Source organism: Indicator indicator, chromosome 24 (genome assembly GCF_027791375.1).
Source record: "Indicator indicator isolate 239-I01 chromosome 24, UM_Iind_1.1, whole genome shotgun sequence".
Lineage (NCBI taxonomy): Eukaryota > Metazoa > Chordata > Aves > Piciformes > Indicatoridae > Indicator > Indicator indicator.
Window position 1 is genome coordinate 15,280,443 of NC_072033.1, and position 27,725 is coordinate 15,308,167.

General features: G+C 61.3%; 2 protein-coding genes across 2 annotated transcripts; one reads left to right on the forward strand and one right to left on the reverse strand.

The window, feature by feature from the left end:
- The first annotated feature begins 510 nt into the window (after positions 1-510).
- Positions 511-5,778, forward strand: BPIFB2 (BPI fold containing family B member 2). Its single transcript, XM_054391890.1, has 15 exons — positions 511-619; positions 845-938; positions 1,237-1,341; positions 1,475-1,615; positions 2,030-2,075; positions 2,315-2,375; positions 2,775-2,866; positions 2,987-3,163; positions 3,282-3,323; positions 3,449-3,613; positions 4,103-4,170; positions 5,005-5,050; positions 5,368-5,431; positions 5,512-5,588; positions 5,719-5,778. The coding sequence occupies exons 1-15, from the start codon at positions 511-513 to the stop codon at positions 5,776-5,778; spliced, it is 1,347 nt and encodes a 448-aa protein (XP_054247865.1).
- A 766-nt stretch (positions 5,779-6,544) lies between these two features.
- Positions 6,545-26,025, reverse strand: LOC128975096 (BPI fold-containing family B member 4-like). Its single transcript, XM_054391891.1, has 15 exons — positions 25,914-26,025; positions 24,594-24,708; positions 23,458-23,562; positions 22,431-22,586; positions 19,841-19,904; positions 19,480-19,543; positions 19,062-19,153; positions 17,728-17,901; positions 16,810-16,863; positions 15,894-16,061; positions 15,724-15,791; positions 14,492-14,534; positions 13,600-13,663; positions 12,823-12,899; positions 6,545-6,802 (listed from the first exon to the last, which is right to left on the reverse strand). Exons 1-15 carry the CDS (start codon positions 26,023-26,025, stop codon positions 6,545-6,547), a joined length of 1,614 nt encoding a protein of 537 aa, XP_054247866.1.
- Positions 26,026-27,725: the final 1,700 nt, after the last annotated feature.

Here is a 27,725-nt window from a genome sequence, read left to right on the forward strand (position 1 = left end):
CAGTCCCACAGGCTGCTCAGGGAAGCAGAGAGCACTTCCACCTCCTCCCCTGCTTGGAGCCTCCTCCATGACTTCCTCTGGCTCCTCAGCTCCTGGTATTTCCCAGCTCCACACCAGCTGCAGGTGGTTCTTGCTCCTGACCTTCCTCAGCACCACTCCAGAGCTGCCAGCAGCACCCCAGGGCTGCCAGCACCACCCCAGAGCTGCCAGCAGCACCCCAGGGCTGCCAGCACCACCCCAGCTCTGACCCACAGCAGGTTGCAGGGTTGAGCCTCCTGCCGGTGCTGAGCCCTCTGCTGATGCTGAGCCCTCCTGCTGGTGCTGAGCCCTCCTGCTGGTGCTGAGCCCTCTGCTGGTGCCCCCAGCAGCCCACAGGAGCCGTGTGCTGGTGCTGCACAACTCTGACCAGCTCAGGACCACAATCCCAGCCCAGGAGCAGGTCTCTGGCTGCATGATGGCCAGACCAGGACCATCCTGCTCCGCTGCTTTCCTCCTCTTCCAGGAGCCACCATGGTGAAGCTCTGCACCCTCAGCATCCTCCTGAGCCTGCTGGTCCCTGCCCAGCCCAACAGGTCACCCGACTGTGGGGGCATCCTCACCCCCTCAGGACTGAGCTACTGTAAGTGTGGACCCCACATCTCCCCCAGCATCAGCAGGGAGTCAGGGCAGGCACCAGCACCTCCCAGCCTGGGGATCCACCACCGAGCCCTGGCACCAGGAGCTCCCCTCAGCTAGCAACAGGGCTTGGTGAGGGGTGGAAGGGTGGCACCTGGGCAAAGGGCATCTCTGTGCATCACAGCAGGGGCTCCAGAGGGTCTCACAAAGCCTCTGCCCTCTCCCACAGTTGCTGAGGTTTCCAAGCCACACACAGAGGCAGTGCTCAGGCAGCAGCTGGTGACAGACTCCGACCTCTTCCAAAGCTCCTCCAAGCCCAGCAGGTGAGGCCACAGCTCTGCCTTGCCCAGGCTTTGCCACCATGCCACTGGTCCATGCTGCAGCACTTTGACCCTTGGCACAGAAGGCATTTTGGCAGCCAGGACACAAATCCTCCTGGAGAGCAGCAGAGAGGTTTGGGAAGAGGCTCCTGGCTCCTCCTTTGAGGGCCAAGGGCAGCAGCCCCGGTGCCACCCTCGGGGCAGGTGCCATGCACTGCTGGGTTTGCCCATTGGGAGAGCAGCCAGGGGCTGCACCTCAGCCTGGGCTGCTCTCCTGACATCCTCACCTCTGCTCCAGCAGGAACCAAGTCACCTCAGTCAACGTCTCCGAGCTGTCCCTGTCCCTCGTGCCCCACACTGGGCTGCGGCTGAGCATCAATGCAGACCTGGGCACCTCCTCTGCCCCGTGAGTGCTGGGGCCAGGGAGCTGGGCACAGCCTGAGCTCCCAGCTGGAGCCCTGGGGCCACATCCAGAACCTGCCTGGGGGACCAGGAGCAGCCCCCATGCCCCAGCCTCACCCTCTGCTCCCCTGGCACAGCTCAGCCAGCAGGGTGAGGAGATTGTCCATCCTGGCTGACCTCCACGTGGAGATGAACCTCGAAGGCAACATGGAGCTGGTGACCTCTTCCTGCAAACCCACTGTGGAGGACACACAGAGCAGCACTGAGGAGGTGGAAAGGTGCAGCCTGAAGTTTTTCTTTCTTGTAGGATCTGGGGAATGGGGAAAAAAAAAAAAAAAAGAGCCCAAGGCAGGCAGGAGGGTTTTGAGGCAGGAAGGGGACATGGCTATGAAAAGCTCACAAAGGTTGACAGGACAACTGCACCTTCAGGGGAGGACATTTGCTCCTCTGCAGGGTGGTTTCCTCCACGTGTTTCATTCCCTCCAAAGCCAGCAGACCTTCTCAAGCCCAGGGCAGGAAGGTTCCCCATGCCAGGCCAGCAGTAGTCTGGGTTCTGAGGGTGATCACAGCTCACCAGGGGACAGGAAACAGCAGAGATTGGGTCTCTACCTTTGGGTAGATGAAAGTCCCTCACCTCCTCTTGGCTGAGCTGGGTCTTGCCTAATGTCTTCCACCCTCTTGTTTTCATCCAGCAAGTCCTCTAGTTCAGAGCAGGACAAGGAGATCGATGTGGACAAGGTAAGGCACAGGCTGTGCAGGTGTGGGGCAGGAGGGGACGAGGCTGGCCCAGCTCTGTGACAATCAGAGCACCTCCAGCCAAGCTGCTGCTGTGCCAGGCCTGCCCCACAGCCCTCTGCACACCAACCCCTGCCCTGCTCCTTCTCCTGGCTGCCACATGGCCAGAGGCTGGGCACAGCCCACCAGAGGTGTTGAGGGGAGGCCCCTCAGGCCCACCTGCCCCTTCTCTTTGTCCACAGCTTTGCCTGGAAGTCTCCAAGCTGCTGCTCTCCCCCAACGAGAGGCTTATTTCCCTGACAAGTGAGCACCTGCCTCTGGCTGTCCTCATGCAGGCTGAGGGCTCCAGGGTTCACTCTGGGAAAGGTCACCAGATGGGACAGGCTCCCAGCCCTGCAGCTCTGCTGCCATCCCCTCCCTGGGGACCTGCTCCCTCCTCCCAGCTCCTTCCCTGCAGCTCTTCTGCCATCCTCTCCCTGGGGACCTGCTCCCTCCTCCCAGCTCCTTCCCTGCAGCTCTTCTGCCATCCCCTCCCTGGGGACCTGCTCCCTCCTCCCAGCTCCTTCCCTGCAGCTCTGCTGCCATCCTCTCCCTGGGGACCTGCTCCCTCCTCCCAGCTCCTTCCCTGCCTTGCTGCTGGGGAACCCCAGACCCTTCCCAGCCTTCAGCAGCCCTCCTGAGGCAGCCTCTGCTCCCTTGCAGCCCAGTTCCCCGTCACAGCCAGCTGCCAGCTGCAGTACGTGCCCCTGGCAGTGCCCATGTTCTCCGAGCAGGGGATCATCATATCCTTGCAAGTAAGTCCCAGCTCCCCACCACTCACAGCCCAGCTCCAGCCCTTGGCAGAGCCACTTCCCCCAGTTCTCTGCGCCCTGAGACACTTCAAGCTCCTTTTCTCCTTGACCCTGTCCCTGCAGACAACTTTCCAGGTGGCAGGAATTCCGATCCCCCTGCCAGTCAGCCCTGTGCCCTTCAGCATGCCCGAGCCAGCCAGCTCCAGCTCTTCCCACCTCACCCTGGCTTTCTCTGAGCACTTCTACACCAGCCTCTTCTTTGCCCTGGAAATTGCTGGAGCCTTCAACATGACCTTGCTGGTGAGCAGAGCAAGGAAGGAGTAGAAAGGAGACATTGGAGGGAGGGGGGACAGAGCCCTGCCCCAGGGCAGCCCCAGCAGCCCCTCAGTCGGATCACAGCCTCTGCCTTGCCTTTCAGAGCCCCCTGACCACCAACACCATGGCTCAGAAAATCCCTCAGGTTTGTTGCTGTCACTCCAGGAGGCACAACTCCAGCTTGGGCAGTGCCCTCCAGCCAGCTGCCCTCTACTCTGGGGGTTGCTGTGCCCAGAAATAACCAACACCCCCCTCCCCCGTGCTTGGCAGATGGGCTCCCTCTTCCAGGAGGATGTGCCAGTGGTCCTGCAAGCTGTGTTCAGGAGCTCACCTCGGGTGGAGCTGGAGGAAGGCAAAGCAGCCCTGAGGCTCTTCCTCACCGTTCACGTTGGGGCAGGAGCTGCAGGTTTCCAGAGCTTTCTGAGCATGAGCGTGGTGAGTGTGCCCTGGGAGTGTGCCAGGTGTGCCCTGGGAGTGCGGTGAGTGTGCCCTGGGAGTGTGCCAGGCGTGCCCTGGGAGTGTGGTGAGTGTGCCCTGGGAGTGTGCCAGGCGTGCCCTGGGAGTGTGCCAGGCATGCCCTGGGAGTGTGGTGAGTGTGCCCTGGGAGTGTGCCAGGCGTGCCCTGGGAGTGTGCCAGGTGTGCCCTGGGAGCATGAGGAGCACTATAAGAGTGCCAAGCACGTTCTGCAAGCATGAGGAGCATGCCCAAGGCTGGCACAAGGGCACTGCCCTCTGCTCCAAGTGCCAGCCTGGCTGCAGCCCCTGCAGGGGCTGGATTCTCCCACACCTTCCCCTCGGGGCTGAGCAGCTTTGCCTGCAGGCAGCAGCTGGCAGCACAGGGATGGGCTCAGCACCTCCCAGTGCTGCCAGCTGGGGCAGGACCATGGCTGGGGCTGAGCCTGGCCTCTCCTCTGCCCCCCTCAGGACATGTCTGCAGGGCTCCTCCTCGGCGTGGCTGACACCAGGATGAAGATCTCAGCAGCAACAATCGAGTAAGGACTGCTGCAGGCTCCAGCCAGAGCAGGGGAGGGGGCTGGGGAATTTCTCACCTTTCCCAGCTTGGGCACTGCCAAGGTGGCTCTGTCCCCAGGGCAGCAGTGACAATCCAGGCACCAGCTGAGGGAGGACACTGAGCACCTCAGCCTCCCACCACCCAGCTGCCCCCAGCACCACCTGCAGCTGTGGGGGGCTCCTGTGGCCTGGCCATGGTGGTCCCTGCAGCCATCCATTGCTCCAGAGCCTGGCCCCATAGCACCCCACACCCAGCACCCTCCACCCCACAGCACCCCACACCCAGCACCCCACAGCCAGCACCCCACAGCCAGTACCCCACAGCCCACAGCACCCCACACCCAGCACCCTCCACCCCACAGCACCCCACAGCCAGCACCCCACACCCCACAGCACCCCACAGCCAGCACCCCACACCCAGCACAGCCTTGCCTGCTTCAGCAAGCTCCCACCTCAGCTCTGCAGTCTGGGTGCCCAGAATCACACCACCCTCAAGCCCTTTCTGCCATGCCCTGAGGCAAGGTCAGCCTCCAGCTGCCCACTCTGAGGTGCCCAGGATCAGGACCCCCTCAAGCCCTTGCTGCCATGCCCTGGGGCAAGGTCAGCCTCCAGCTGCCCACTCTGAGGTGCCCAGGATCAGGACCCCCTCAAGCCCTTTCTGCCATGCTCTGGGGCAAGGTCGGGCTCCAGCTGCCCACTCTGAGGTGCCCAGACACCAAGGTGACTGCTGGCACAGCCCTGGCCTGCCTGTGGGGTGTGGGGGAACACCCAAGTGGCTGCTGATCAGCAGCAGTTCCTCTTCTGCTCTTTTGCAGGGGTGTTGAGCTCAGCCTGGCTGCCTCTGACGTGGGTTCTGTGCCGGTAGGTGCCCCCCAGGATGCCCCTCCCAAGTGACCAACCACAGCCCTGTCCCCTCCTTGCCCTGTGCTGCTGGGACTGGCCAAGTGCCACCCTCTGAGAGTCTGGGCACCCTCAGCAGCCCCAGCCAGCCCTGACTGCCCCAAGCCAGCCTGGGCAGTAGAGAAAAGGGTCCCTTGGGTGCTGCACCCTGCAGAAGGGAGAGGCAGGGTCGAGCGGGCTGGGGAGGGCTGCAGTGAGCACCAGGACCCCTCCCCACCCTGGCTGGACCCTGCCCCTCTCCTCCTGCTTTGCTCAGGCCATGGCTTTGCCTCTGGCAGGATGCTGTGCTGGAGGAGGTGTTCCTGCCCACCATCCACCGGGAGGTGCCAGCTCAGCTGAACGGTGAGTTTCACAGGGTGCTGCGCCCTGGCCAGGACCCAGGCAGTGCCCACCTGGCAACTTCTCCTCCTTTTCGATCCCAGTGGTGCTGAGCGAAGGCATCTCCCTGCCCCACGTCTCTGGCTTCACCTACACTGACGTCAGCGTGCTGATCCACAGGGTAAGGAATCAGACACTCCAGCTCCTCCCTGGCCGGGGGCACCTGGGAGTGGTGGCCACCTCCTGGCTCCAGAAGCAAGCGGAGCCTGCTCCTCAAGCCTGTTAACCCACATGTTCCTCCCCGTGCTTAGGACTACGTCCTGGTCCCCTGCAACCTGCAGCTGCAGGAGAGGATCGGAGGACAGAGCTGAAGTCTGGAGTCCTGCGTGAAACAGCAGCAAAGCTGCTGTGCTGCCTCTGAAATCGTGCTTTGAGGTGGTGAAAAAAAGCTTCTTCCCTGCCCCACTGAAAGGTTCCTCAGGTTTAGGACACCAGCAGACTCCTGCCCCAGTCCTGGCTCCTGGGACTGTGGTTGCACAAAGAGAATGGAACCTGACAACATTCTGTGCTTTCATTAAACATTTCTCTCTCAAACTCCATTTCCTGCCTGCTGACTTTTGGGGGTTTCCCCTGCTCAAGAGTTTGTGCTGAACTCAGCCGAGGCTGTGCCTGAATTCAGCCGAGGTTGTGCCTGAACTCAGCCGAGGTTGTGCCTGAACTCAGCCGAGGCTGTGCCTGAACTCAGCCGAGGTTGTGCCTGAACTCAGCCGAGGCTGTGCCTGAACTCAGCCGAGGCTGTGCCTGAACTCAGCCGAGGTTGTGCCTGAACTCAGCCGAGGCTGTGCCTGAACTCAGCCGAGGCTGTGCCTGAACCGAGCCGAGGTTGTGCCTGAACCGAGCCGAGGCTGTGCCTGAACTCAGCCGAGGTTGTGCCTGAACTCAGCCGAGGTTGTGCCTGAACCGAGCCGAGGTTGTGCCTGAACTCAGCCGAGGCTGTGCCTGAACCGAGCCGAGGCTGTGCCTGAACTCAGCCGAGGCTGTGCCTGAACCGAGCCGAGGTTGTGCCTGAACCGAGCCGAGGTTGTGCCTGAACTCAGCCGAGGTTGTGCCTGAACCGAGCCGAGGCTGTGCCTGAACTCAGCCGAGGCTGTGCCTGAACTCAGCCGAGGCTGTGCCTGAACCGAGCCGAGGTTGTGCCTGAACCGAGCCGAGGTTGTGCCTGAACTCAGCCGAGGTTGTGCCTGAACTCAGCCGAGGCTGTGCCTGAACCGAGCCGAGGCTGTGCCTGAACTCAGCCGAGGTTGTGCCTGAACTCAGCCGAGGTTGTGCCTGAACCGAGCCGAGGCTGTGCCTGAACTCAGCCGAGGTTGTGCCTGAACTCAGCCGAGGCTGTGCCTGAATTCAGCCGAGGTTGTGCCTGAACTCAGCCGAGGCTGTGCCTGAACTCAGCCGAGGCTGTGCCTGAACTCAGCCGAGGTTGTGCCTGAACTCAGCCGAGGCTGTGCCTGAACTCAGCCGAGGCTGTGCCTGAACTCAGCCGAGGCTGTGCCTGAACCGAGCCGAGGTTGTGCCTGAACTCAGCCGAGGCTGTGCCTGAACTCAGCCGAGGTTGTGCCTGAACTCAGCCGAGGCTGTGCCTGAACTCAGCCGAGGTTGTGCCTGAACTCAGCCGAGGTTGTGCCTGAACCGAGCCGAGGTTGTGCCTGAACTCAGCCGAGGTTGTGCCTGAACCGAGCCGAGGTTGTGCCTGAACTCAGCCGAGGCTGTGCCTGAACTCAGCCGAGGTTGTGCCTGAACAGAGCCGAGGTTGTGCCTGAACTCAGCCGAGGTTGTGCCTGAACTCAGCCGAGGCTGTGCCTGAACCGAGCCGAGGTTGTGCCTGAACTCAGCCGAGGCTGTGCCTGAACCGAGCCGAGGTTGTGCCTGAACCGAGCCGAGGCTGTGCCTGAACCGAGCCGAGGTTGTGCCTGAACTCAGCCGAGGTTGTGCCTGAACTCAGCCGAGGTTGTGCCTGACCTCAGCCGAGGTTGTGCCTGAACCGAGCCGAGGTTGTGCCTGAACTCAGCCGAGGTTGTGCCTGACCTCAGCCGAGGTTGTGCCTGAACCGAGCCGAGGTTGTGCCTGACCTCAGCCGAGGTTGTGCCTGAACTCAGCCGAGGCTGTGCCTGAACTCAGCCGAGGTTGTGCCTGAACCGAGCCGAGGTTGTGCCTGAACTCAGCCGAGGCTGTGCCTGAACTCAGCCGAGGTTGTGCCTGAACCGAGCCGAGGTTGTGCCTGAACTCAGCCGAGGTTGTGCCTGAACTCAGCCGAGGTTGTGCCTGAACCGAGCCGAGGCTGTGCCTGAACTCAGCCGAGGCTGTGCCTGAACTCAGCCGAGGCTGTGCCTGAACTCAGCCGAGGTTGTGCCTGACCTCAGCCGAGGTTGTGCCTGAACCGAGCCGAGGGTGTGCCTGAACTCAGCCGAGGCTGTGCCTGAACTCAGCCGAGGCTGTGCCTGAACTCAGCCGAGGTTGTGCCTGAACCGAGCCGAGGCTGTGCCTGACCTCAGCCGGGTTTGTGCCTGAACTCAGCCGAGGTTGTGCCTGAACCGAGCCGAGGCTGTGCCTGAACTCAGCCGAGGCTGTGCCTGACCTCAGCCGAGGTTGTGCCTGACCTCAGCCGGGTTTGTGCCTGACCTCAGTTGAGTTTTCTCTTGCTCAGGGCTGGTACCAGTCCAGCTGTCCAGAGCATGACAATGCCAGCAGTCCCCAGGGGTGCAAAGCAGCCCTGTGCTGCTTGGCTGCAGAACGAGGCAGTTCCTGCCAGCACCAGAGCTTCCCTCTGCTTCTCCTCCATCTTTGGGTTACTATGGGAACGTTCCAGCTGGAGGATTTCCCTGGATCAAGGATAAGGGGAGGAAAAAAAAAAACCAAAAAAACCCCAGAAACCACCCAAAGGAGACAATCAAGTTGCAAAATGGTTTCTAATTTCAGACTCCAAGGCAGGAGTCTTGCCCAAAGTGTGCTGCTGGTAGAGCTCAGCACAGCCCAAGTGCTGAAGGAACCTGGGCTGTGGTGGTGCCACTTTGCCAGCAGCCAGGGCTGCCCACCTTGGGCTGGGTTCCCTACAGACCAAACTCACCTCTGTGCTCCAGAGGTCGTTCAGGAAACTAAAGGTGGAAGTGGGGGGGGGGAGGAGGGGGGAACCCCACAACTGATTTGAGTGCCCAAAAGGGAAGGGAAGGGTGAGCTGGTAACAGAGCCCCAAAACCCACCTGAGCTGTTCCATGGCTCTGCACGGGATGATCGATGGCCAGGAGCAGCCTCAGTGCTGACTGTGCCCTGGGGATGCCCAGGAAAGCAGAGCAGCTCCTGACAGCTCTGCCTTCACTTGCAGCAGCTGCAGAGGTTGCTCCCAGCCTCCGGGAGCTGCTGCAGAGCCCTTCAAACCCTCCTATTTCAGAACCTCGCAAGAGGAGAGCAAACAGACGGAGCCCAGCTGATTTATCGTGAGGAGGGAGCACCCCCGAGGTGTCTGTGCCCAGCTCGGGGACCTGACTAATGGCTTTAGTGCCTGAAGTTGGCAAGAGCAGGAACTGCTCCTCATAAAAGTTTCCTGGAAGAGCTGCAACCATCACTCTTGGGCTAATACAGCTGAAAGCAGCTTCCCAGCAGGAATAAGTTGCAGCAGTATAAAAAAAAAAATCTCTGCTTATTTTGCCAGGGGATCTTCTGCCTTCAGTGCACAGCTCTGCAGCCCCACCACAGGAGCTGGAGTGATGGCAGCTGCCCACCCCAAACCCCAGTCCCACCATGTCCTACCTGGAAGCAGCCACAGGCTCAGGACAGAGCTGCTTTAAGTGGAGAATGGGGAGTTTGCTGCTGCTCCCTTCCCTCACTCCATGTACTGAGCCCCTCCAGGGGCTCCCTCCCCAGGACTGTACCCAGCAGCCACTTTGGGTTCACCTGGGAAAAGAAATGCTGAAAAAAAAGGGAAAAGGAATGCTGGGATGGGGGGGGGGGGGGGGGGGGAGGGGAATGGAGAGAAAAAAAAGCTTTCTTTGGCATGGAAAGAAATCCCTCCTTTTCCTGGGAGAGCTGCTGCACAGGGCTTCCCTCGCTGGAGACACATGGAGCACGTTGGGATAGTTGATGGCTCAGATGCTGGAGCAGCAGAGGCCTGGAGCTTTACCAGGACACTCCTGGAGCCAGGGCTGGAGAGCCCAAAGCCCCAAGCAGCCAGCCCAGCCCCCCCTGCTCCCACAGGAAGATCTCCCAGGGTGTTGGGGTGCTGGAAAAAGACTGCCCAGTGTTTTGTTTTTCCTCACTGTGGACAGGATTGTCCCAGTTCCTATGAATGCCAGCTTGAATTTCCCTGCAATTTACCTCTGGATTTCCTCCTGAAGCCACCAGCAGCCCAGAGCTCCAGGCTGAGGAGCTGCAGAAGGAACAAGCTCCAGGGGGAAGATGATGCCCAGCCCTTGGAGCATGTCCCTCTGTTCCTCCTTGCTCAGCTCCATGACAGAAGCCAGACCTGGGGAGGAAAAACCTTTTCCAGGTGCACAAGAGGCTTTTCCCACTTTCCTGTGGTCCCAGGCTCACACAGCCCCTGCCCTGTGAGACTCCCCCAGTCCCACACCTCCCACTGCCTTCTCCTTCCCCTGGCCTGGCAGCCCCTGGACAGCGACAGGTCCCAGATGGTTCAGGGTGGTGGCAGCAGAATGAATCCCCTCCAGCAATGCAGAAAGCACAGGTGCTGCCCAGAGGGGTGTGTGAACCACTGCTAAACTTTGCTGAGGGCACAGGAGATGTTTGCTCAGGGAGCAGAGCAAACCCTTGCACAAACAGCCCCTTGTGCCAAGCTGGGGGCAGGGAGGGTGGATGGAGAAGCCAAGCCCTGAGCAGCCCAGTGACCAAATCACCCCCACCACCCCCATGGCACACAGCAGCTGCCAGTGCTGCTCACCCTGCCCACGGGGTGCCAAGGTCACCCCAAACCCCACCCTGCCAGCACTGTGGGCACATCAGAGGCAGAGAGCCCAAGCAGCAAGGTCTGAAGGGCCTAAGCACAGCCCAAGGGGCCATGGTGTGCCCTAAACTGGCACAGCTCAGCCAGCAGCAGCTCCTCACCCCTGTGCTTTAGCTGGTGGTGAGGTCACCCACAGCACCCTGCTGGAGCAGGGAGTCCCAGCCCAGGGTCAGGGCAGGGTCTGTGGCACCAGCAGCTGAGGGCATGGTCCCACCCTGCAGCACCAGGTCTGCACTGGGCTGGCACCAAAGCTCCAGTCTGCAGCATCACCCTGCACTGCAGCCCTCCCAGACCACTCTGGCTGACACAGACCGTGCCAGCCCACGTGGTGCCAGTGTGTGGGCACTGGGTTTGCCATTTGGCACAGCACAGGAGAGCTCTGGGCAGGTGCCCTGCAACACCTCGCTGGGAATCGAGGCACCAAGCAAAGGCTCTGGGCTGGCACAAGTGGCAGGGCAGGAGGTTGCCCCTGGCCATCCCCTGATCAGTGTGGGACCTTCTGCACATCACCATCATCCCTCTGCACCACCAGGCTGCTGGAACACTGCAACAGGTTGCCCAGGGAGGTGGTTGAGGCCCCATCCCTGGAGCTGCTGAAGGGGAGGCTGCAGAAGGCTCTGAGCAAGCTGCTCCAGTGCAGGATGTCCCTGCTGAGTGCTCTGGGTGGCCTTTGGAGGTCCCTTCCAACCCAGCCCATTCCAGGACACCACCAGCAGGCTCTGGGGACACCAGAAGCAAACCCCCCACTGGTGACAGCATCTGGTGCTGGGGGGAGGAGGTGCTTGAGAGGCCACTGAAGACCTCAGGTCTGTTTGGGTTTCTGCCATCAAAGGTGTCTGAAATTTTTCCCTGTGATGGGCAGAGAGCAGCTGCCTGTGGGCTCTTGCCCTGCTGTCACCCTGCCTCTCAGTCACCTGGGAGTGAAGCTTTGCCTTCAGATCCCAGTGGGAAAAGCTTCCTGACCTTTGGAACAAGATCCATTTCCCTCTGAGCTCTGCTTGTGGGTCAGTGTTTGGGCAGCAGGCTCCCCCTGGCCAGCAGCTTTCAAATCGACCTCCAGAACCTCCTTTGTCCCAAAGGAGGCAGATCCAAGGCAGGGCAGAGACCTCCCTGAGAAGCAGCAGAAGCCAGAGCCTCATTCCAAGCACTGGGAATGTTTATTAAGAGTTACAGACAAATGGATCCTGAGCTCCTACCCAGCACTTCCTACCTTCCCCAGCACTTCCTACCCCTCCCAGCATGGCTGGGGAGAGTGGAGAGCCATGGGCAGCGTCTTCATTCCATCAGCAACAATTTTCTCTCAGAGCAAATGTGGCAGGGCCACCCCCAGCTGCTCTGTGCCCCAAACCAAGAGGATTTCTCCCCAAAAACGCTGGCAGCCAGAGCTGGGTTCTGGCTGATGCGAGCCTCAGCACTCCCAGGAGCCAGTTAGCTTTGAAGTGTCTGCAAGGTCATCAGGGATGTGAGCCAGGGTTAGGAAAGAGGAGATCAGGCTGGTGTGGGTGCTCCATCCTCGCTCCTCCTTCCTCCTCCTGCTGCCTCCTCCTCAGCTCACACGAAAATCAGCAGCAGCCCCTGGGGAGGTCACAGCCAGGTCACCCCTCAGAGCCAGGGCTGCTGCTGCTGCTCCCCACAGCCAGCACAAAACCCTCTTGCTGAAATCCCCAGGGCCCAGTTTGTCAGGAGAGGAGCACAGCTCCCTCTGGGAAGCCTTGGAGAGCCATCCCAGCCCCTCTGGGACATCTGCAGGGCTGGAATCTGGTGCAATCCAAGACACTTTGAGTGGTGCCACTCAGAAAGGCTGAACCCTCCCTGGACTCACAGAGAGCTCCCCAGGAAGGAAAGGTCATGGGACAGGGAGCCAGGAGCTGCCCAGAGGGACCCTGAACCTTGCTCCTTGTGGTTTGGGGATGCTCATGGGCACAGGGTACTGGGGGAAGCATCTTCTGACCTGGAGGAGGTCAGGCAGGACAACTCTTTGTGGCCTGGGCAAGGAGGAAGTTCTACAGCTCCTGCCCCCTGAAGCAGCGCTGGTGGGGAGCAGTCACAGGGACCAGCTGCCAGCAGCAGCCCCAGGGACCTGCCTGCCCCAGGGAGCTCTCCCAGGGACCTCTCCCAGTGACCTGCCTGCCCCAGGGAGCTCTCCCAGGGACCTCTCCCAGTGACCTGCCTGCCCCAGGGAGCTCTCCCAGGGAGCTCTCCCAGGGACCTCTCCCAGTGACCTGCCTGCCCCAGGGAGCTCTCCCAGGGACCTCTCCCAGGGACCTGCCTGCCCCAGGGAGCTCTCCCAGGGAGCTCTCCCAGGGACCTCTCCCAGTGGCCTGCCTGCCCCAGGGACCTCTCCCAGTGACCCCTCCCAGTGACCCCTCCCAGTGCCCTGCCCCCTGCCCCCTGCCTGCCCACTCACCACTTGTATCTGGATTTCCACCTTGCTGAAGGGGATGCCCAGCACGTTGGGCAGTGGGATCCCCACACGCAGGGCACCTGTGGGCACACAGGGGGTCCTCACCCAGCGCTGCAGGGGCTCAGCCCCACTCCCACCCCAGCCCAGAGCTGGTGCTGGGCAGGGGGAGGGGAGTGGGACTGGCTCAGCAGGCACAGACTCAGCTCCACCACTCACTCAGCACCCATGGAGTCACAGAAGGGTTTGGGTTGGGAAGAGAGCTTTAAGGTGATGGAGCCCAGCACCATTGACCTCCTTCCATCCTCTGCCACTGCTGCCAGGACCCTCAGGGCAGAAGCTGGGGTGGGTGAGGTGAAGATGAGGTTGGGATTTCTGCCTACAGCCTCAGATGGGGACTGCAGTGCTGGAATCTCTCCAACTCATGCAGAATCCCAGCAGGGTGGGGGTGGGAGGGACCTCTGGAGCTCACCCAAGTCCAACCCCCTGCTCCAGCAGGGCACCCACAGCAGCTTGCCCAGGAGCACAATGGCCAGGGGGGGTTGGAAGCTCTCTAGAGAAGGAGACTCCACAACCTCTCTGGGCAGCCTGCCCCAGGACTCTTCCTCACACACTACAGGAGCCCCTTGGCCTTCTTGGCCACCAGGGCATTGCCCACCCACCAGCTCTCCCAGACCCTTCCCCTCAGAGCTGCTTTCCAAGCAGGTCAGCCCCTAAAGCCCTGCTCCAGCTCTCCACCACACACAGGCACCCCTCACCCCCTCTGTCCCAGCTGTCCCTTACCATTGATGAGGGGCAGGAAGGTCTCTGTCACCAAACTGTTGCAGTGTGGCTTCAAGTTTGAGATCTGAAGCAGAGAAGAGGCAGAGTGTGAGCAGCCAGCATGGCCCAGGGCTGGGGCTGGGGGAGAGGACAGAACAGCCCTCAGGGCTGGACATCACCTCCCAGTGACACAGCCAGGAGCAGCACAGCCCAGGAGCAGCACAGCACAGCCCAGGAGCAGCCCAGCACAGCCCAGGACCAGCCCAGCACAGCCCAGGACCAGCCCAGCACAGCCCAGGACCTGCACAGCACAGCCCAGGAGCAGCACAGCCCAGCCCAGGAGCAGCACAGCCCAGCCCAGGACCAGCCCAGCCCAGCCCAGGACCAGCCCAGCACAGCCCAGGACCAGCCCAGGACCTGCACAGCACAGCCCAGGAGCAGCACAGCACAGCCCAGGACCAGCCCAGCACAGCCCAGGACCTGCACAGCACAGCCCAGGACCAGCCCAGCCCAGCCCAGGACCAGCCCAGGACCAGCCCAGCCCAGCCCAGGACCAGCCCAGCCAGGTCCCTCTTTTCTTCAAAGCAAATCTGCTTTCTCCCCAGTCTTGGACTTGCTGCTCCCTTTGGGAAATCTTCAGCCAGGTCAAGCTCTGCTGGAGCTCTGGGAAAGCTTTGTCCCAAGCAGAGGTGGACACAGACCCCAAGCTTTACATCCCCAGGACCAGAAAAAGCAGAAGGGAAACAAAGAGCAGCAAAGGAGCAAATAATGGCCTGAAAGTAGAGCAGCCAAGAGCTAAACCCCCCAGCAGCTGTCATCCACCACAGCCAGGACACCTTCACCAACCACATCTGCCTCCCCCCTCAGCTGCTCTGTCTGCCCAGTGAAGCCTGGACTGGCACCAGACACTCACATTACTGATGCCAACATCAGAAGACTCCAAGGAGAGGGCAGTGCTGCAGGAAAGGAAAGCAAAGCAAAGGCATCAGGTGCCAGGAGCTCCCAAGGTGCCAGGAGCTCCCAAGGTGCCAGGAGCTCCCAAGGTGCCCAGCATCAGCTCCCACCAGCTCCCAGGGCAGCATCACTCAGCCCAGGGACAAGAGACCCCCGTGGGGCATCACCAAGGGCTCATCAGGAAGAGCTGGCACTGCCAGCTTCTCAGGGAGGAAAGAGGAGCACAGGAGCTGCTTCTCATTTCCATTTGCTTGCCAGGGAAGCAGCCCTGTCACAGGGCACCCCCCAGCTCCTGGCTCCCCCTCCCAGGCCCAGGGCATTCTTCCTCTTCAGATGGAAGGAGCCAAGGCCTGGTTAGCTAAGAGTTGAGCTTCTAGGAACCACATCCAGCTGGATTTAGAGATCACAGGCTCTGGAGAACTCCAGCTCCTGCCCTGGCACTGCCCCCACCTGAGCAGCTCCACACCCAGCTGCTCCTCTCTGTGCAGTCAAAGCCCTTGGCTGTGTTCTGCAGGTGTCTGTGCAGGGCTGATGCTGCCTCTGAGTCCTGCTCTGGGACCACTGAAGTGTTTAAAATCCTCACTTCCCCCTGGCAGGACCCTCCCCAGCTTTGAGCCCAGCCCTCCTCTGTCACTGGTGCCCAGTCCCTGCTGCCCAGCAGGGACACTCACCACTGCCCAGGTCCCCTGGGTTCTCCTCATAACAAAACTGACACAAACTCCTGCTCCCAGCTCCTCCAGCTGCCCCTCTGCTCTCACAGTCCCTGCAAGCCCTGGGGCCACCAGCCAGGCACCAAAGAGAACCTTTCCAAGTGACCAAGCCCAGAGCTCCCAGCGTGGTGCCACCAGGCTGTCAGAGAGCAGCACTGCCAGGCTGTGCCACCCTCCTGTGCCACCCTCCTGTCCCTCCCACCATGGTCCAAGCATCTCCAGCAGCACTCTGCCACCCAGGGATGTGCTGTCCTAGCCCTGGGAGCATCCCTGAGGAGTTGCCCTCCATGCTGTCCTGCTCTCTTCTGGCTGCTGCTTCCCAGAAAACTGAGCCTGCAGCACCCCAAACTCCAGCAGGGAAGCTGAAGCTTCCCAGAATGGTTGAACTTCAAGCCCTGGTTGCAGAAGACTTTGCTTCAACCACCCCCCCCCCCCAAACCCCCCCCCCCCCAGCACCACCACCAACTTGGGCACAACCTACCTGCCCAGGGACAAGCCCAGCACCAGTCTGCCCCCCACAATGGACAAGTGGACATTCAGACTGAGGTCCTGCCAAGAGAACAAGGAGAGGCTCAGCCCATGGAGGTGTCCCCAGCTCAGCTGCCAGCCCTCTTGGCTGCCCCAGGCTGGGGTCTGTGCAGCCACACTTACAGCCTTCAGCAGCAGGAGGTTGAGGATGGCTCCATCTGAACGCTTCACAAACACCTGAAGCAGGACCAGGAGCTCCACAGTGGCTCTGTTGTCTTCCAAGAGGAGCAGAGGGCTCCCCCCCAGTGCCAGCTTGATGCTCAGAGGACTGCTCCCACGGCAGGCAGGGCACTGTGGCAGTGGGGGACACAGGGAGGGGGGGCTGGCTGCACCCCACATGCTGGCCAGACAGGGGATCAGGAGTCCTCTGGTGGGACACTCACACCCCAATAGCTCTGTAAGTTCCTCCCCACACCCCCCAAGGTCACCCAGACCTTGGACAAGCCACACTGACAGAGCCAAGGGGTCTGGCAGCACAGCTCAGCTCAGCTCAGCTCTCTTTGCTGTGGGAGGCCAAGGTGGATGTGAAGGGGGCTGTGGTCCCAGGAGATGGCAAACTCTCTTCCTGTCAGGGGCTGGGAGGGAAGGTGGTGGTGGGACACTGGAGTGGGCTGCCCAGGGAGGTGGTGGAGGCACCAAGCCTGGGGGTGGCCAAGAAGCAAGGAGAGGAGGCACTGTGGGAGGGGTGGTGGTGGAGGTGTGGGGCAGAAGCTTGGGCTGAGGATCTTGAAGGCCCTTTCCCAACCTTAGTGGTTCTGTGAGTCTCTGCTTGAGGGAGCAGAAGGTTGGCTACAGCCAATGGAACACAGAAGAGTGGGCACCATGCAGAGGCTGCCCAGGGCTGGGCACAAACCTTGGGTCCCTCCAGCACTCCCACAGCAGCAGAGCAGCCTCCAGCCCTGCTGGCATGGGCTGGCCACGGTGCACACTCAGAAAGGCCAAGAGAGGGGGAGCAGAAGCCCTTTGGCAGCAGCACACTGACATGTCCTTGGGCCTGGGGAGGCTGGCACAAAGCCTCCTGCCAGGAGGAGCTACTCACCCCTGCAGGAATGAGGCTCAGGAGGGCTTCTCGCAGGGGGGTGGCACTGGAGAACTGTTGGGACAAAAGCACAACCAGCCCCAGTGAGCTCCCCAGCAGCACCCTCCCTGCTGGGACCACCCCCTCCCACTGGTGACACTGTGGCCAGCCAGCTTGGTGACACTGCTGGGGCCAGCCCTGAGCCCCTGGCCACTCACTGCCCCCCACTGAAGCTCCAGGCAGCTCAGTCACACACAGAGCTGGGATGCAGCAGCACCCTCAGCCCTCCACCTCCCCCAGTGCTCCCCAGCTGCCCGGGAGATCCCCAGGGAGTCATTAGGGTGAGAGCAACCAGCAGGAGCTGGAGCCCAGAAGCAGGGGCAGGAGAGGAGGAAGGCAGCAGGGGCGGGACAGGAGAAAGGCAGCAGGGACGGGAGAGGAGGGAAGGCAGCAGGGGCGGGACAGGAGGAAGGCAGCAGGGGCGGGACAGGAGGAAGGCAGCAGGGGCGGGACAGGAGGAAGGCAGCAGGGGCGGGACAGGAGGGAAGGCAGCAGGGACGGGACAGGAGGAAGGCAGCAGGGGCGGGACAGGAGGAAGGCAGCAGGGGCGGGACAGGAGAAAGGCAGCAGGGACGGGACAGGAGGGAAGGCAGCAGGGACGGGACAGGAGGAAGGCAGCAGGGACGGGACAGGAGAAAGGCAGCAGGGACGGGACAGGAGAAAGGCAGCAGGGGCGGGAGAGGAGGAAGGCAGCAGGGGCGGGAGAGGAGGGAAGGCAGCAGGGACGGGACAGGAGGAAGGCAGCAGGGGCGGGACAGGAGGGAAGGCAGCAGAGGCGGGACAGGAGGAAGGCAGCAGGGCCATGCAGCTCCCCAGGCTGAGCTGTGGTGCAGCTGATGTGTGTGCTGGCTTCAGAGGAGGTGCTGCTGCTGCACTCACCACTTCTGGGGTGCAGGGGAAGGTCTGGGGAGGTGTCTGGATGAGGAGGGCCAGGACGGCGTTGAGGAAGCTCTGCCGCAGCGCCAGCACCAGCAGCTTGTCCAGCAGCGGAGGCAGGGCAGAGGGGGAGGAGTCGTGGGGGATGATGCTGCCTCCCACCTGCGTCACTACACCCTGCAAAGAGAGGTGACAGGCACTGCCCAGAGCCTGGAGATGGAGGGTACAGGGCCAGGGCCAGCTGGCAGAGCAGCCAAGGGATCGTGCTGGGCTTAGAGCAGAGCTGGAAGGGACCTCAGGCCGGGGGTAGGTGAGCCCTGCTCAGCTGAAAGCACCCTTGGGCCAACTCACTGCTCCAGTTCATAGAATCCCAGGCTGGTTTGGGTGGGAAGGAACCCCCAAAGCTCATGCAGTCCAACTCCCCTGCAGTCCCCAGGGACATAAGAGCAGATTCCTCCCAGCCCCAACCAACCTGACCTGCAATGGTGCCAGGGATGGGGCAGCTCCTACCTCTCTGGGCAACCTGGGCCAGACTCTCCCCACCCTCAATGCCAAACATTTCTTCCTTCTCTCCACTCTGAATCCCCCTCTGAGTCCAAACCTTCACCTCTTGTCCTGCCACAATAGGCCCTGCTCAAAAAGTCTGTCCAGAGCTTTCTTTTTGGTCCCTCTAAGCACTGCAAGGCCACCAGAAGGTGTCCTTGGATCCTTCTCTTCTCCAGGCTGACCAACCCCAACTCTCTCAGCCTGGTCTCACAGCAGAGGGGTAGAAATTTCCTCCCTTAGCTGGGTCTAGCATCCACCCAGTGTGGAGAGGGAAGGCAAGAAGCAGGAACACCCAGTCTGGAGGCAGGGCAAGGGCAGGGTGCCAACCACTGCTTCCAGCGGCTACAAACACAGGTGGGCAGCCCTGGGCAGTGCCAGGGGAGGTTTGCAATCAGAGCAGCAGAGGGTTGGAGGAGCAATGCCCACAGTGGTGGCTGGGCTGAGGACCTACACCACCAGCCAGCATCTCCAGAAGTCACCAGCCTGGCTCCTCCACGTGGCTGTCCTGGAAGAAGAGAACTGCTCCCATGGGATGTGGTGACCAGGATGGAATGTTTCCAGGGATGGAGCATCTGCTATCTGCTCCAGTGCCTCCCCACCCTCACTGTAAAGAATTTCTTCCTTCTACCTAACCTAAAACTCTCCCCTTTCAGCCTGGAACCATCACCTCTCCTCCTTCCATCGCTACACTCCCTGAGGAAGACTCCAGTCCCCATCTTGCCTCTAGGTCCCTTTTAGGTTCTAGCAGGGTGGTCACACTGTCAGGCTCCTGGCACCTAGTGCCAACTTACATCCAAGTCCATGCCCAGGAACAAGCCAGAGGTGAAGGGCAGGCTGGCCAGCTGGTAGTGGATGGTTCCTGCCGTGCCGACCGGGATCACCGCTGCTCCGGGGGAGGAGAGCCACAAACCATCAGCAGGCACAGCAGCACCGAGGCTCCCCCTGGCCCTGCAGCTCCCCAGCCAGGCCTCACACCCGCCCCCAGGGCCCCAGCATCCTTTCCTCCTGCTGCTGCTGCACAGTGTCCAAACCACCCCCAAAATTCAGCTGCTCTCTGGGATCTGCCCAAAGAGAGCGTCCAGGGGAGCCAGCCAGAGCCAGGGAGGATGGAGGGAAGTGGAGTGAGGTGTGAGCAGGACACTTGGAACCTTGGGCAAGGATCCTCCCTGCTGTGAGGCTGCAGGGGATGTGGGGAAGCAAGAAACACACCGTTGAGGGTGCCCAGGAGCTGGATGTTCACCAGGTTCACCACGATCTCCAGAACTGGGCACAGCTGCAACACAAAGCACAGAGGGCAGCACCCAGCCCTCCCTGCAGCCCCTGCAGGGAACAGCCCTGCCCCACCTCAACCCCAGGGGAAAGCACTGCAGGGCACAGGCTGTGAAGGGCTTGGGGAGCAGCAGAGCAGCCCTGGAGCTGTTGGTGCCACACCAAGGGCACTGCTCTGTGCCAGGCTGGCCAGTAGGGCACCCCCGTGAGCAGAGGGCAGCAGTGCCATGGGGAAGCAGCAGAGGGCATGGTGCTGCTCCTGGTATTCCTGCTAGGAGAAGAGGGAGAGCTGCAGGCTCACCAGAGCAGGCAGAGCTGCTGTCAGCTGGCGCAGCATCACCTCGCTGACTGGCAGGGTCGTCAAGCTGGGAAGCAGAGAAGAAAACTCCAGTCACAGCTCCAGGAGAGGAGGCCAAAGGGTGTCCAGCCTTCATCTGACACACTGACAATCCTTGGTCATCCCTTCAGGGACAATGCTGCAGCCAAGAGCAGAGCAGGGGCTCTGCTGAAGACAGGAGGACCAAGGAGCTGCAGTGCTCACCGAGGGGAGAATGGGGCTGGGTTCTGGGCAAGGAAGGCTTGGGGTGGGCAGAATCATGGAGTCATAGACTTGGTTGGAAAAGCCCTCTAGGATCATCCAGTCCAACCATGGGCCCAACACCACCATGGCCATGAAACCATGTCCTGCCACATCCCCCCTCAGTCCTGCCACATCCCCCCCTCAGTCCTGCCACATCCCCTCTCAGTCCTGCCACATCCCCCCCTCAGTCCTGCCACATCCCCCCCTCAGTCCTGCAACGTTCCCCCTCAGTCCTGCCACGTCCCCCCTCAGTCCTGCAACGTTCCCCCTCAGTCCTGCCACGTCCCCCCTCACTCCTGCCACGTCCCCCCTCAGTCCTGCCACATCCCCCCTCAGTCCTGCCACGTCCCCCCTCACTCCTGCCACGTCCCCCCTCACTCCTGCCACGTCCCCCCTCAGTCCTGCCACGTCCCCCCTCAGTCCTGCCACGTCCCCCCTCACTCCTGCCACGTCCCCCCTCACTCCTGCCACGTCCCCCCTCAGTCCTGCCACATCCCCCCTCAGTCCTGCCACATCCCCCCTCAGTCCTGCCACGTCCCCCCCTCAGTCCTGCCACATCCCCCCTCAGTCCTGCCACATCCCCCCCTCAGTCCTGCCACGTCCCCCCCTCAGTCCTGCCACGTCCCCCCTCAGTCCTGCCACGTCCCCCCTCAGTCCTGCCACGTCCCCCCTCAGTCCTGCCACGTCCCCCCTCAGTCCTGCCACGTCCCCCCTCAGTCCTAAAACCTAAGCCATGGCATCCAGGGGGGTGAGCTGGGCCCCTCTGCCCCCTGGCAGGCTCTCTTGTGGAGCAGCTGCTGCCCTGGGCCAGGCAGGATGAGTAATGCAAGAATTAATTAGGAGAAATGCAATGAACCTGGAGAATGTCTCACTGGGAAAGCAAACCCAGTGCCAGCAGAGCCCCAACCCAGTGCCAGCAGAGCCCCAAATCCAGTGCCAGCAGAGCCCCAACCCAGGGCCAGCAGAGCCCAAAATCCAGGGCCAGCAGAGCCCCAACCCCAGGGTCAGCAGAGCCCCAAATCCAGGGTCAGCAGAGCCCCAACCCCAGGGCCAGCAGAGCCCCAAATCCAGTGCCAGCAGAGCCCCAAATCCAGGGCCAGCAGAGCCCCAACCCAGGGCCAGCAGAGCCCCAAATCCAGGGCCAGCAGAGCCCCAACCCAGGGCCAGCAGAGCCCCAACACAGGGCCAGCAGAACCCCAACCCAGGGCCAGCAGAACCCCAAATCCAGGGTCAGCAGAGCCCCAAATCCAGTGCCAGCAGAGCCCCAACCCAGGGTCAGCAGAGCCCCAACCCAGGGCCAGCAGAACCCCAACCCAGGGCCAGCAGAGCCCCAACCCAGGGCCAGCAGAGCCCCAACCCAGGGCCAGCAGAACCCCAACCCAGGGCCAGCAGAACCCCAAATCCAGGGCCAGCAGAGCCCCAACCCAGGGCCAGCAGAACCCCAACCCAGGGCCAGCAGAACCCCAAATCCAGTGCCAGCAGAGCCCCAAATCCAGGGCCAGCAGAGCCCCAACCCAGGGCCAGCAGAGCCCCAAATCCAGGGTCAGCAGAGCCCCAACCCAGGGCCAGCAGAGCCCCAACCCAGGGCCAGCAGAGCCCCAAATCCAGGGTCAGCAGAGCCCCAACCCAGGGTCAGCAGAGCCCCAAATCCAGTGCCAGCAGAGCCCCAACCCAGGGCCAGCAGAGCCCCAACCCAGGGTCAGCAGAGCCCCAAATCCAGGGCCAGCAGAGCCCCAACCCAGGGTCAGCAGAGCCCCAAATCCAGTGCCAGCAGAGCCCCAACCCAGGGCCAGCAGAGCCCCAAATCCAGTGCCAGCAGAGCCCCAACCCAGGGTCAGCAGAGCCCCAACCCCAGGGCCAGCAGAGCCCCAACCCCAGGGCCAGCAGAGCCCCAAATCCAGGGCCAGCAGAGCCCCAAATCCAGGGCCAGCAGAGCCCCAACCCAGGGCCAGCAGAGCCCCAACCCAGGGCCAGCAGAGGTGCTGCTTTCCCAGAGCTCTCCCTCCCTGTCATTCCCACCCTTTGGATGCCTGTTCAGCAGCCAAGGCTTTCAGAGAGCACTCTGGCAAAATTCCCAGAGCTCCCACTTCAGATCAGCCAGGGCAGAGGAGCCTTCCTCTCCCAGCTCCCACATCCTTTGCCAACTCCACAGGAGCCACTTTGGCACCAGGCAGGACTCACTTCCCTCAGGCCTGGCTCTGCACCAGCTCAGCACCTGCAGCATCCATGTCCTGGCACAGCCTGCCTGCATCCCTGGGTGAGGAGAGGGGGATGGCACAGGGGGGGCAAACATCAATCCACAGGCACTCACCCAGACAGGAGCTTGATCTTCACAGCCCCCAGAATGCAGAGGCAGTCTTCAAAGACCACCTGGACCGTGCCAGCCTCGTAGTTGGTACATTTGATGTTGGCAGTGATCCTCACGTCCACCAGGATGTCAATGAGCTCAGAGAGGAGGCCAACCAGGCTGGGAAAAAAGCAACAGATTCCACCCCTCAGCCTCTACCCAGGGAGCCTCAGCAAACCCCAAGAGGTTCAGCCAACCAACCCCAAGAGGTTCATCCAAGCAACCCCAAGAGACTCAGCCAAGCAACCCCAAGAGGCTCAGCCAAGCAACCCCAAGAGGCTCAGCCAAGAAACCCCAAGAGGCTCAGCCAACCAACCCCAAGAGGTTCAGCCAAGAAACCCCAAGAGGCTCAGCCAAGCAACCCCAAGAGGCTCAGCCAAGAAACCCCAAGAGGCTCAGCCAACCAACCCCAAGAGGCTCAGCCAACCAACCCCAAGAGGTTCAGCCAAGCAACCCCAAGAGGCTCAGCCAACCAACCCCAAGAGGCTCAGCCAACCAACCCCAAGAGGTTCAGCCAAACAACCCCAAGAGGCTCAGCCAAGCAACCCCAAGAGGCTCAGCCAAGCAACCCCAAGAGGCTCAGCCAAGAAACCCCAAGAGGCTCAGCCAACCAACCCCAAGAGGTTCAGCCAAACAACCCCAAGAGGCTCAGCCAAGCAACCCCAAGAGGCTCAGCCAACCAACCCCAAGAGGCTCAGCCAACCAACCCCAAGAGGCTCAGCCAAGCAACCCCAAGAGGCTCAGCCAACCAACCCCAAGAGGCTCAGCCAAGCAACCCCAAGAGGCTCAGCCAACCAACCCCAAGAGGCTCAGCCAACCAACCCCTCCACCTCCTGCAGCTGGTGGCACGAAACGCCATGAGGCATCTTCTGGGCTGCTCCAGGACCTCAGTGCAAGCAAGAAGCACCTGAAATCCACCAGCCTCTGCAGGACAGGGCTCCTGGGGGGCAGGGGTTTCCCAGGAGAGCCCCCATGACCCACCCAGACTCACCAGTCACCAGTGAGCTCCAGCTTGGCAGCGATGGTCAGCTGGACCCCGACCCCCGACAGCAGCACCACCGACAGCTTGGGCCTCCGGACCTTGACCAGGTGCAGGCTGCAAGCAACAGCAAGGCTGGCACCAGCTCAGGAGCATCCCCTGAGAGCTGAGCAGCCATGCCCAGGGAGGAACCTACAGCAGCCACCTCCAGCTGGTGGCACCAGGGTTACAAGCAAGGGAAAGCAGCTGCGGGGTGGGAGGCAGAGTCTGAAGCTGAGAGCCCAAGGAAGGAACCTGGAATCAGCCTGGGGTGGAAGCCAGCTCCAGAGAGCAGGCAATGTTTCCTCTCTGGCCTCTTCTTTCCCCTCTCAGTGCTGTCACAGAACCCCAGCATGCTGGGGGTTGGAAGAGACCTCTGAACCTCACCCAGTCCCATCCCCCTCCCAAAGCAGGGCACCCACAGCAGCTTGCCCAGGAGCACAATGCCCAGGGGGGGTTGGAAGCTCTGCAGAGAAGGAGACTCCACAACCTCTCTGGGCAGCCTGCTCCAGGGCTCTGCACCCTCACACCAAACAAGTTTCTCCTCATGGAGCCTCCTGGCTTCCACTTTGTGCCCATTGCCCCTTGGCCTGTCCCTGGGCACCACTGAGCAGAGCCTGGCCCCAGCCTCTTGCCCCCACAGTTCCTTTAGCTCTTGCTGAGCATTGCTCAGATCCCCTCTGGGGCTGCTCTTCTCCAGGCTCTCAGCCCCAGGGCTCTCAGCCTTTGCTCCTCCCAGAGCTGCTCCAGGCCCCTCAGAATCTTTGGAGCCTTGCTCAGACTCTCTCCAGCAGCTCCCTGTCCCTCTTGACCTGGGGAGCCCAGCACTGGCCCAAATACTCCAGCTGGACAGAGCAGAGAAGGAGGAGAACTGCCTGAACTGCTGGCCACACTCTTCTTCACACACCCCAAATCTGTCAAGCATCTCAGATCCCCACAGCAGCACCAGAGCCACCATTCTGCACCCAGAACCTGCAGAGCAGCTCACCACCCACGATGCCACCACACAGAGAGGTTGCATTGGCTCAGAGTTTCAGCACCAGAGCCAACCATGGCCAGCTCCTGCTGCTGCAGGTGTGCTCAGCATCCCTTGCTGCCCACTTACTCACCCAGTGATGCTGGTAGGGGAGTTCAGCAGACCCCCTTCACTCATGATGTTGGGGAGCACCAGGCCCTGCAGGTGCTGCTGGAGGAGCCCATTCTGCAGGATGGCTTCTGAGAGGACTGCAAAAGATCTCTGGGTGAGGACCAGCACCTGCAGCAGTGACCTCCCTCTCCTTGCTCAGCTCTGTCCTGGCAGAGGCACTACACCAAATTCCACCACTGCCCAAAACTCCTCCTGAAGCCAGCAGCTGTGACTGCCTCCTGGCAGTCACATCCCACAGGGGCTGATACTCCCCAGCTGCACTAAGGCAAAGCTGTCCTCAGGGAACAGGCTAGGAGGGATTGGAGTGGAGAGCACCCCACAGCTCCCACCACAAGCTTCCAGGGTGGTTGTGCTTCAACTCACAGCTCACTTCCCACTTGCAAAAGGTTTGGCTTGGTTGCTTTGTTGGGTTTCCAACAGAAGCAGCTGGAAATGAGCCTCTCTGGTTTGTGTGTGGTTGGTTCTGGGTGGGTTGGCTGCTTGCTTGGTTGGTTTTTTCCTGCTGGAGCATTGCAGGTATGGACATGGCTGCTCAGCTTGACAGCAGCTGGTGGCCAAACATCTGCTGCTCCAAGGTGGAAATGAGAAATGAAGACCAAAACAAAAGAGGAAACCATCCAGATCTGACTCCAAAATTCTGTGGGGCTGCTTGGTGTGGAGATCACAGGGTCACAGAGGATCACAGAGGATCACAGAGGATGTTAGGTTTGGAAGGGACCTGTGGAGATCTTTGAGTCCAACCCCCTGCCAGAGCAGGACCATAGAATCCAGCACAGGTCACACAGGAACATTCCCAGGTGGGTCTTGAAAGTCTCCAGGGAAGGAGACTCCACAACCTCTCTGGGCAGCCTGTTCCAGTGCTCTGGGACCCTCACAGTGCAGAAGTTCCTCCTCATGTTGAGGTGGAACCTCCTGTGCTGGAGTTTCTATCCACTGCCCTTTGTCCTACCCCAGGGTGCAGCTGAGCAGAGCCTGGCCCCTGCCTCCTGACCCCCAGCCCTCAGGTATTTATAAACATTGATTAAATCCCCTCTCAGCCTTCTCCTCTCCAGCCTGAACTGCCCCAGGGCTCAGCCTCTCCTCACAGGGCAGTGCTCTGGGATGTGTCCCAGGTCCTGGAGCAGAGAGAGTTCCCTGGTCCACCAACCCAACCATGGCTCTAGGAAGCTTTGAGCAAAGCCTGCAGCCCTGAGGAGCTATGAGATGAAGATGAAGCCCCCTCAGGAGGTTTCCCTGCACCCCAAGAGCTTTCAGAGCCATCAGGCCCTTGCCTTCCAGTTACCATTCTGCATGGCCTTGGGGCTGACAGCACAGGACAGACCAGACAAGACCTCTTGAGAGGGGGAGAGGAGGCCACAGAAAAAGATGACTCCAAAGAGCTTCAGCGTTGTCATCTCCAGCAGACTGCCCTGGAGAGAGGGGAAAAGTGGAGGAAAGCTTCTAAGAAGGGCCCCCAGTGTCTGTACAAGGGAAGAGATGGAGCAAGAGAGGCTTCCTCTGGCTTTTGTCCAGCTTGAGTGAGACTCTGCTGGAGCCTGGCCAGCAGGACCTCGTTCATGTCCACACCTGGACAGACTGCACGTGGGGGGCAACAAAAGCCCTGTCCTTGTCCTTTCTGCCTTGCCCCAAAGCCCCCAGGTGTTCCCACAGAGGAAAGCAGCCCTGGCCCTCCCCTGCCCTGAGCCTCCAGCTCCTGCAGCCCTGGGGTGGAGTGAGCCCCACTGGGGCTGGGGCTCTGCCTGGGGGTCTGAGCTGAGGGTGATCCTGCCCCTTCCCCCCAGTGAGGAGGGGGTCTGAGCTGAGGGTGATCCTGCCCCTTCCCCCCAGTGAGGAGGGGGTCTGAGCTGAGGGTGATCCTGCCCCTTCCCCCCAGTGAGGAGGGGGGCTGAGCTGAGGGTGATCCTGCCCCTTCCCCCCAGTGAGGAGGGGGTCTGAGCTGAGGGTGATCCTGCCCCCAAGGCAGTGAGGAACTCGAGGGGCAGAATGAGCTCAGGGCACAGGAAGGAGCCGAGGAGAAAGTCCTAAATAATAGAAAGTGCTGAGGGTTGGGAGCTGGGGGCACAGCAGAACCTCAGCTCAGCAAGAGGCTCCTTACCCACAGCCTTCTGTTGCTCCTCCCATGTCCTCCTGCCATCACCCATGTCCCCCTGCCACCACCCATGTCCCCCTGCCACCACCCATGTCCCCCTGCCACCACCCATGTCCCCCTGTCATCACCCATGTCCCCCTGTCATCACCCATGTCCCCCTGTCATCACCCATGTCCCCCTGCCATCACCCATGTCCTCCTGTCATCACCCATGTCCCCCTGTCATCACCCATGTCCTCCTGCCACCACCCATGTCCCCCTGTCATCACCCATGTCCTCCTGTCATCACCCATGTCCTCCTGTCATCACCCATGTCCCCCTGTCATCACCCATGTCCCCCTGCCACCACCCATGTCCCCCTGTCATCACCCATGTCCTCCTGTCATCACCCATGTCCTCCTGTCATCACCCATGTCCCCCTGCCATCACCCATGTCCCCCTGCCATCACCCATGTCCCCCTGTCATAACCCATGTCCCCCTGCCATCACCCATGTCCCCCTGTCATCACCCATGTCCCCCTGTCATCACCCATGTCCCCCTGTCACCACCCATGTCCCCCTGTCATCACCCATGTCCTCCTGCCACCACCCATGTCCCCCTGTCATCACCCATGTCCTCCTGTCATCACCCATGTCCCCCTGTCATCACCCATGTCCCCCTGCCATCACCCATGTCCTCCTGCCACCACCCATGTCCCCCTGCCACCACCCATGTCCTCCTGTCATCACCCATGTCCCCCTGTCATCACCCATGTCCCCCTGTCATCACCCATGTCCCCCTGCCACCACCCCAGCCTTCCACAAGCTCTGAAGCAGAGCTGATGGCACTACCTGCAGCATGTTGGGAAGGGCTCTCAGCTCCACTCAGGCTCCTCTGGCAGCTGTCCTCTCTCTCTCTCTCGCCCTCTTTTCCCTCCCTGCACCCTGCAGCTGGGGTGGAAGGAGCTGTCCTTATATCCAGCTGCCCCAAGCAGTCACACCTTCTCCTCCCAACCTCCCCAGCCCC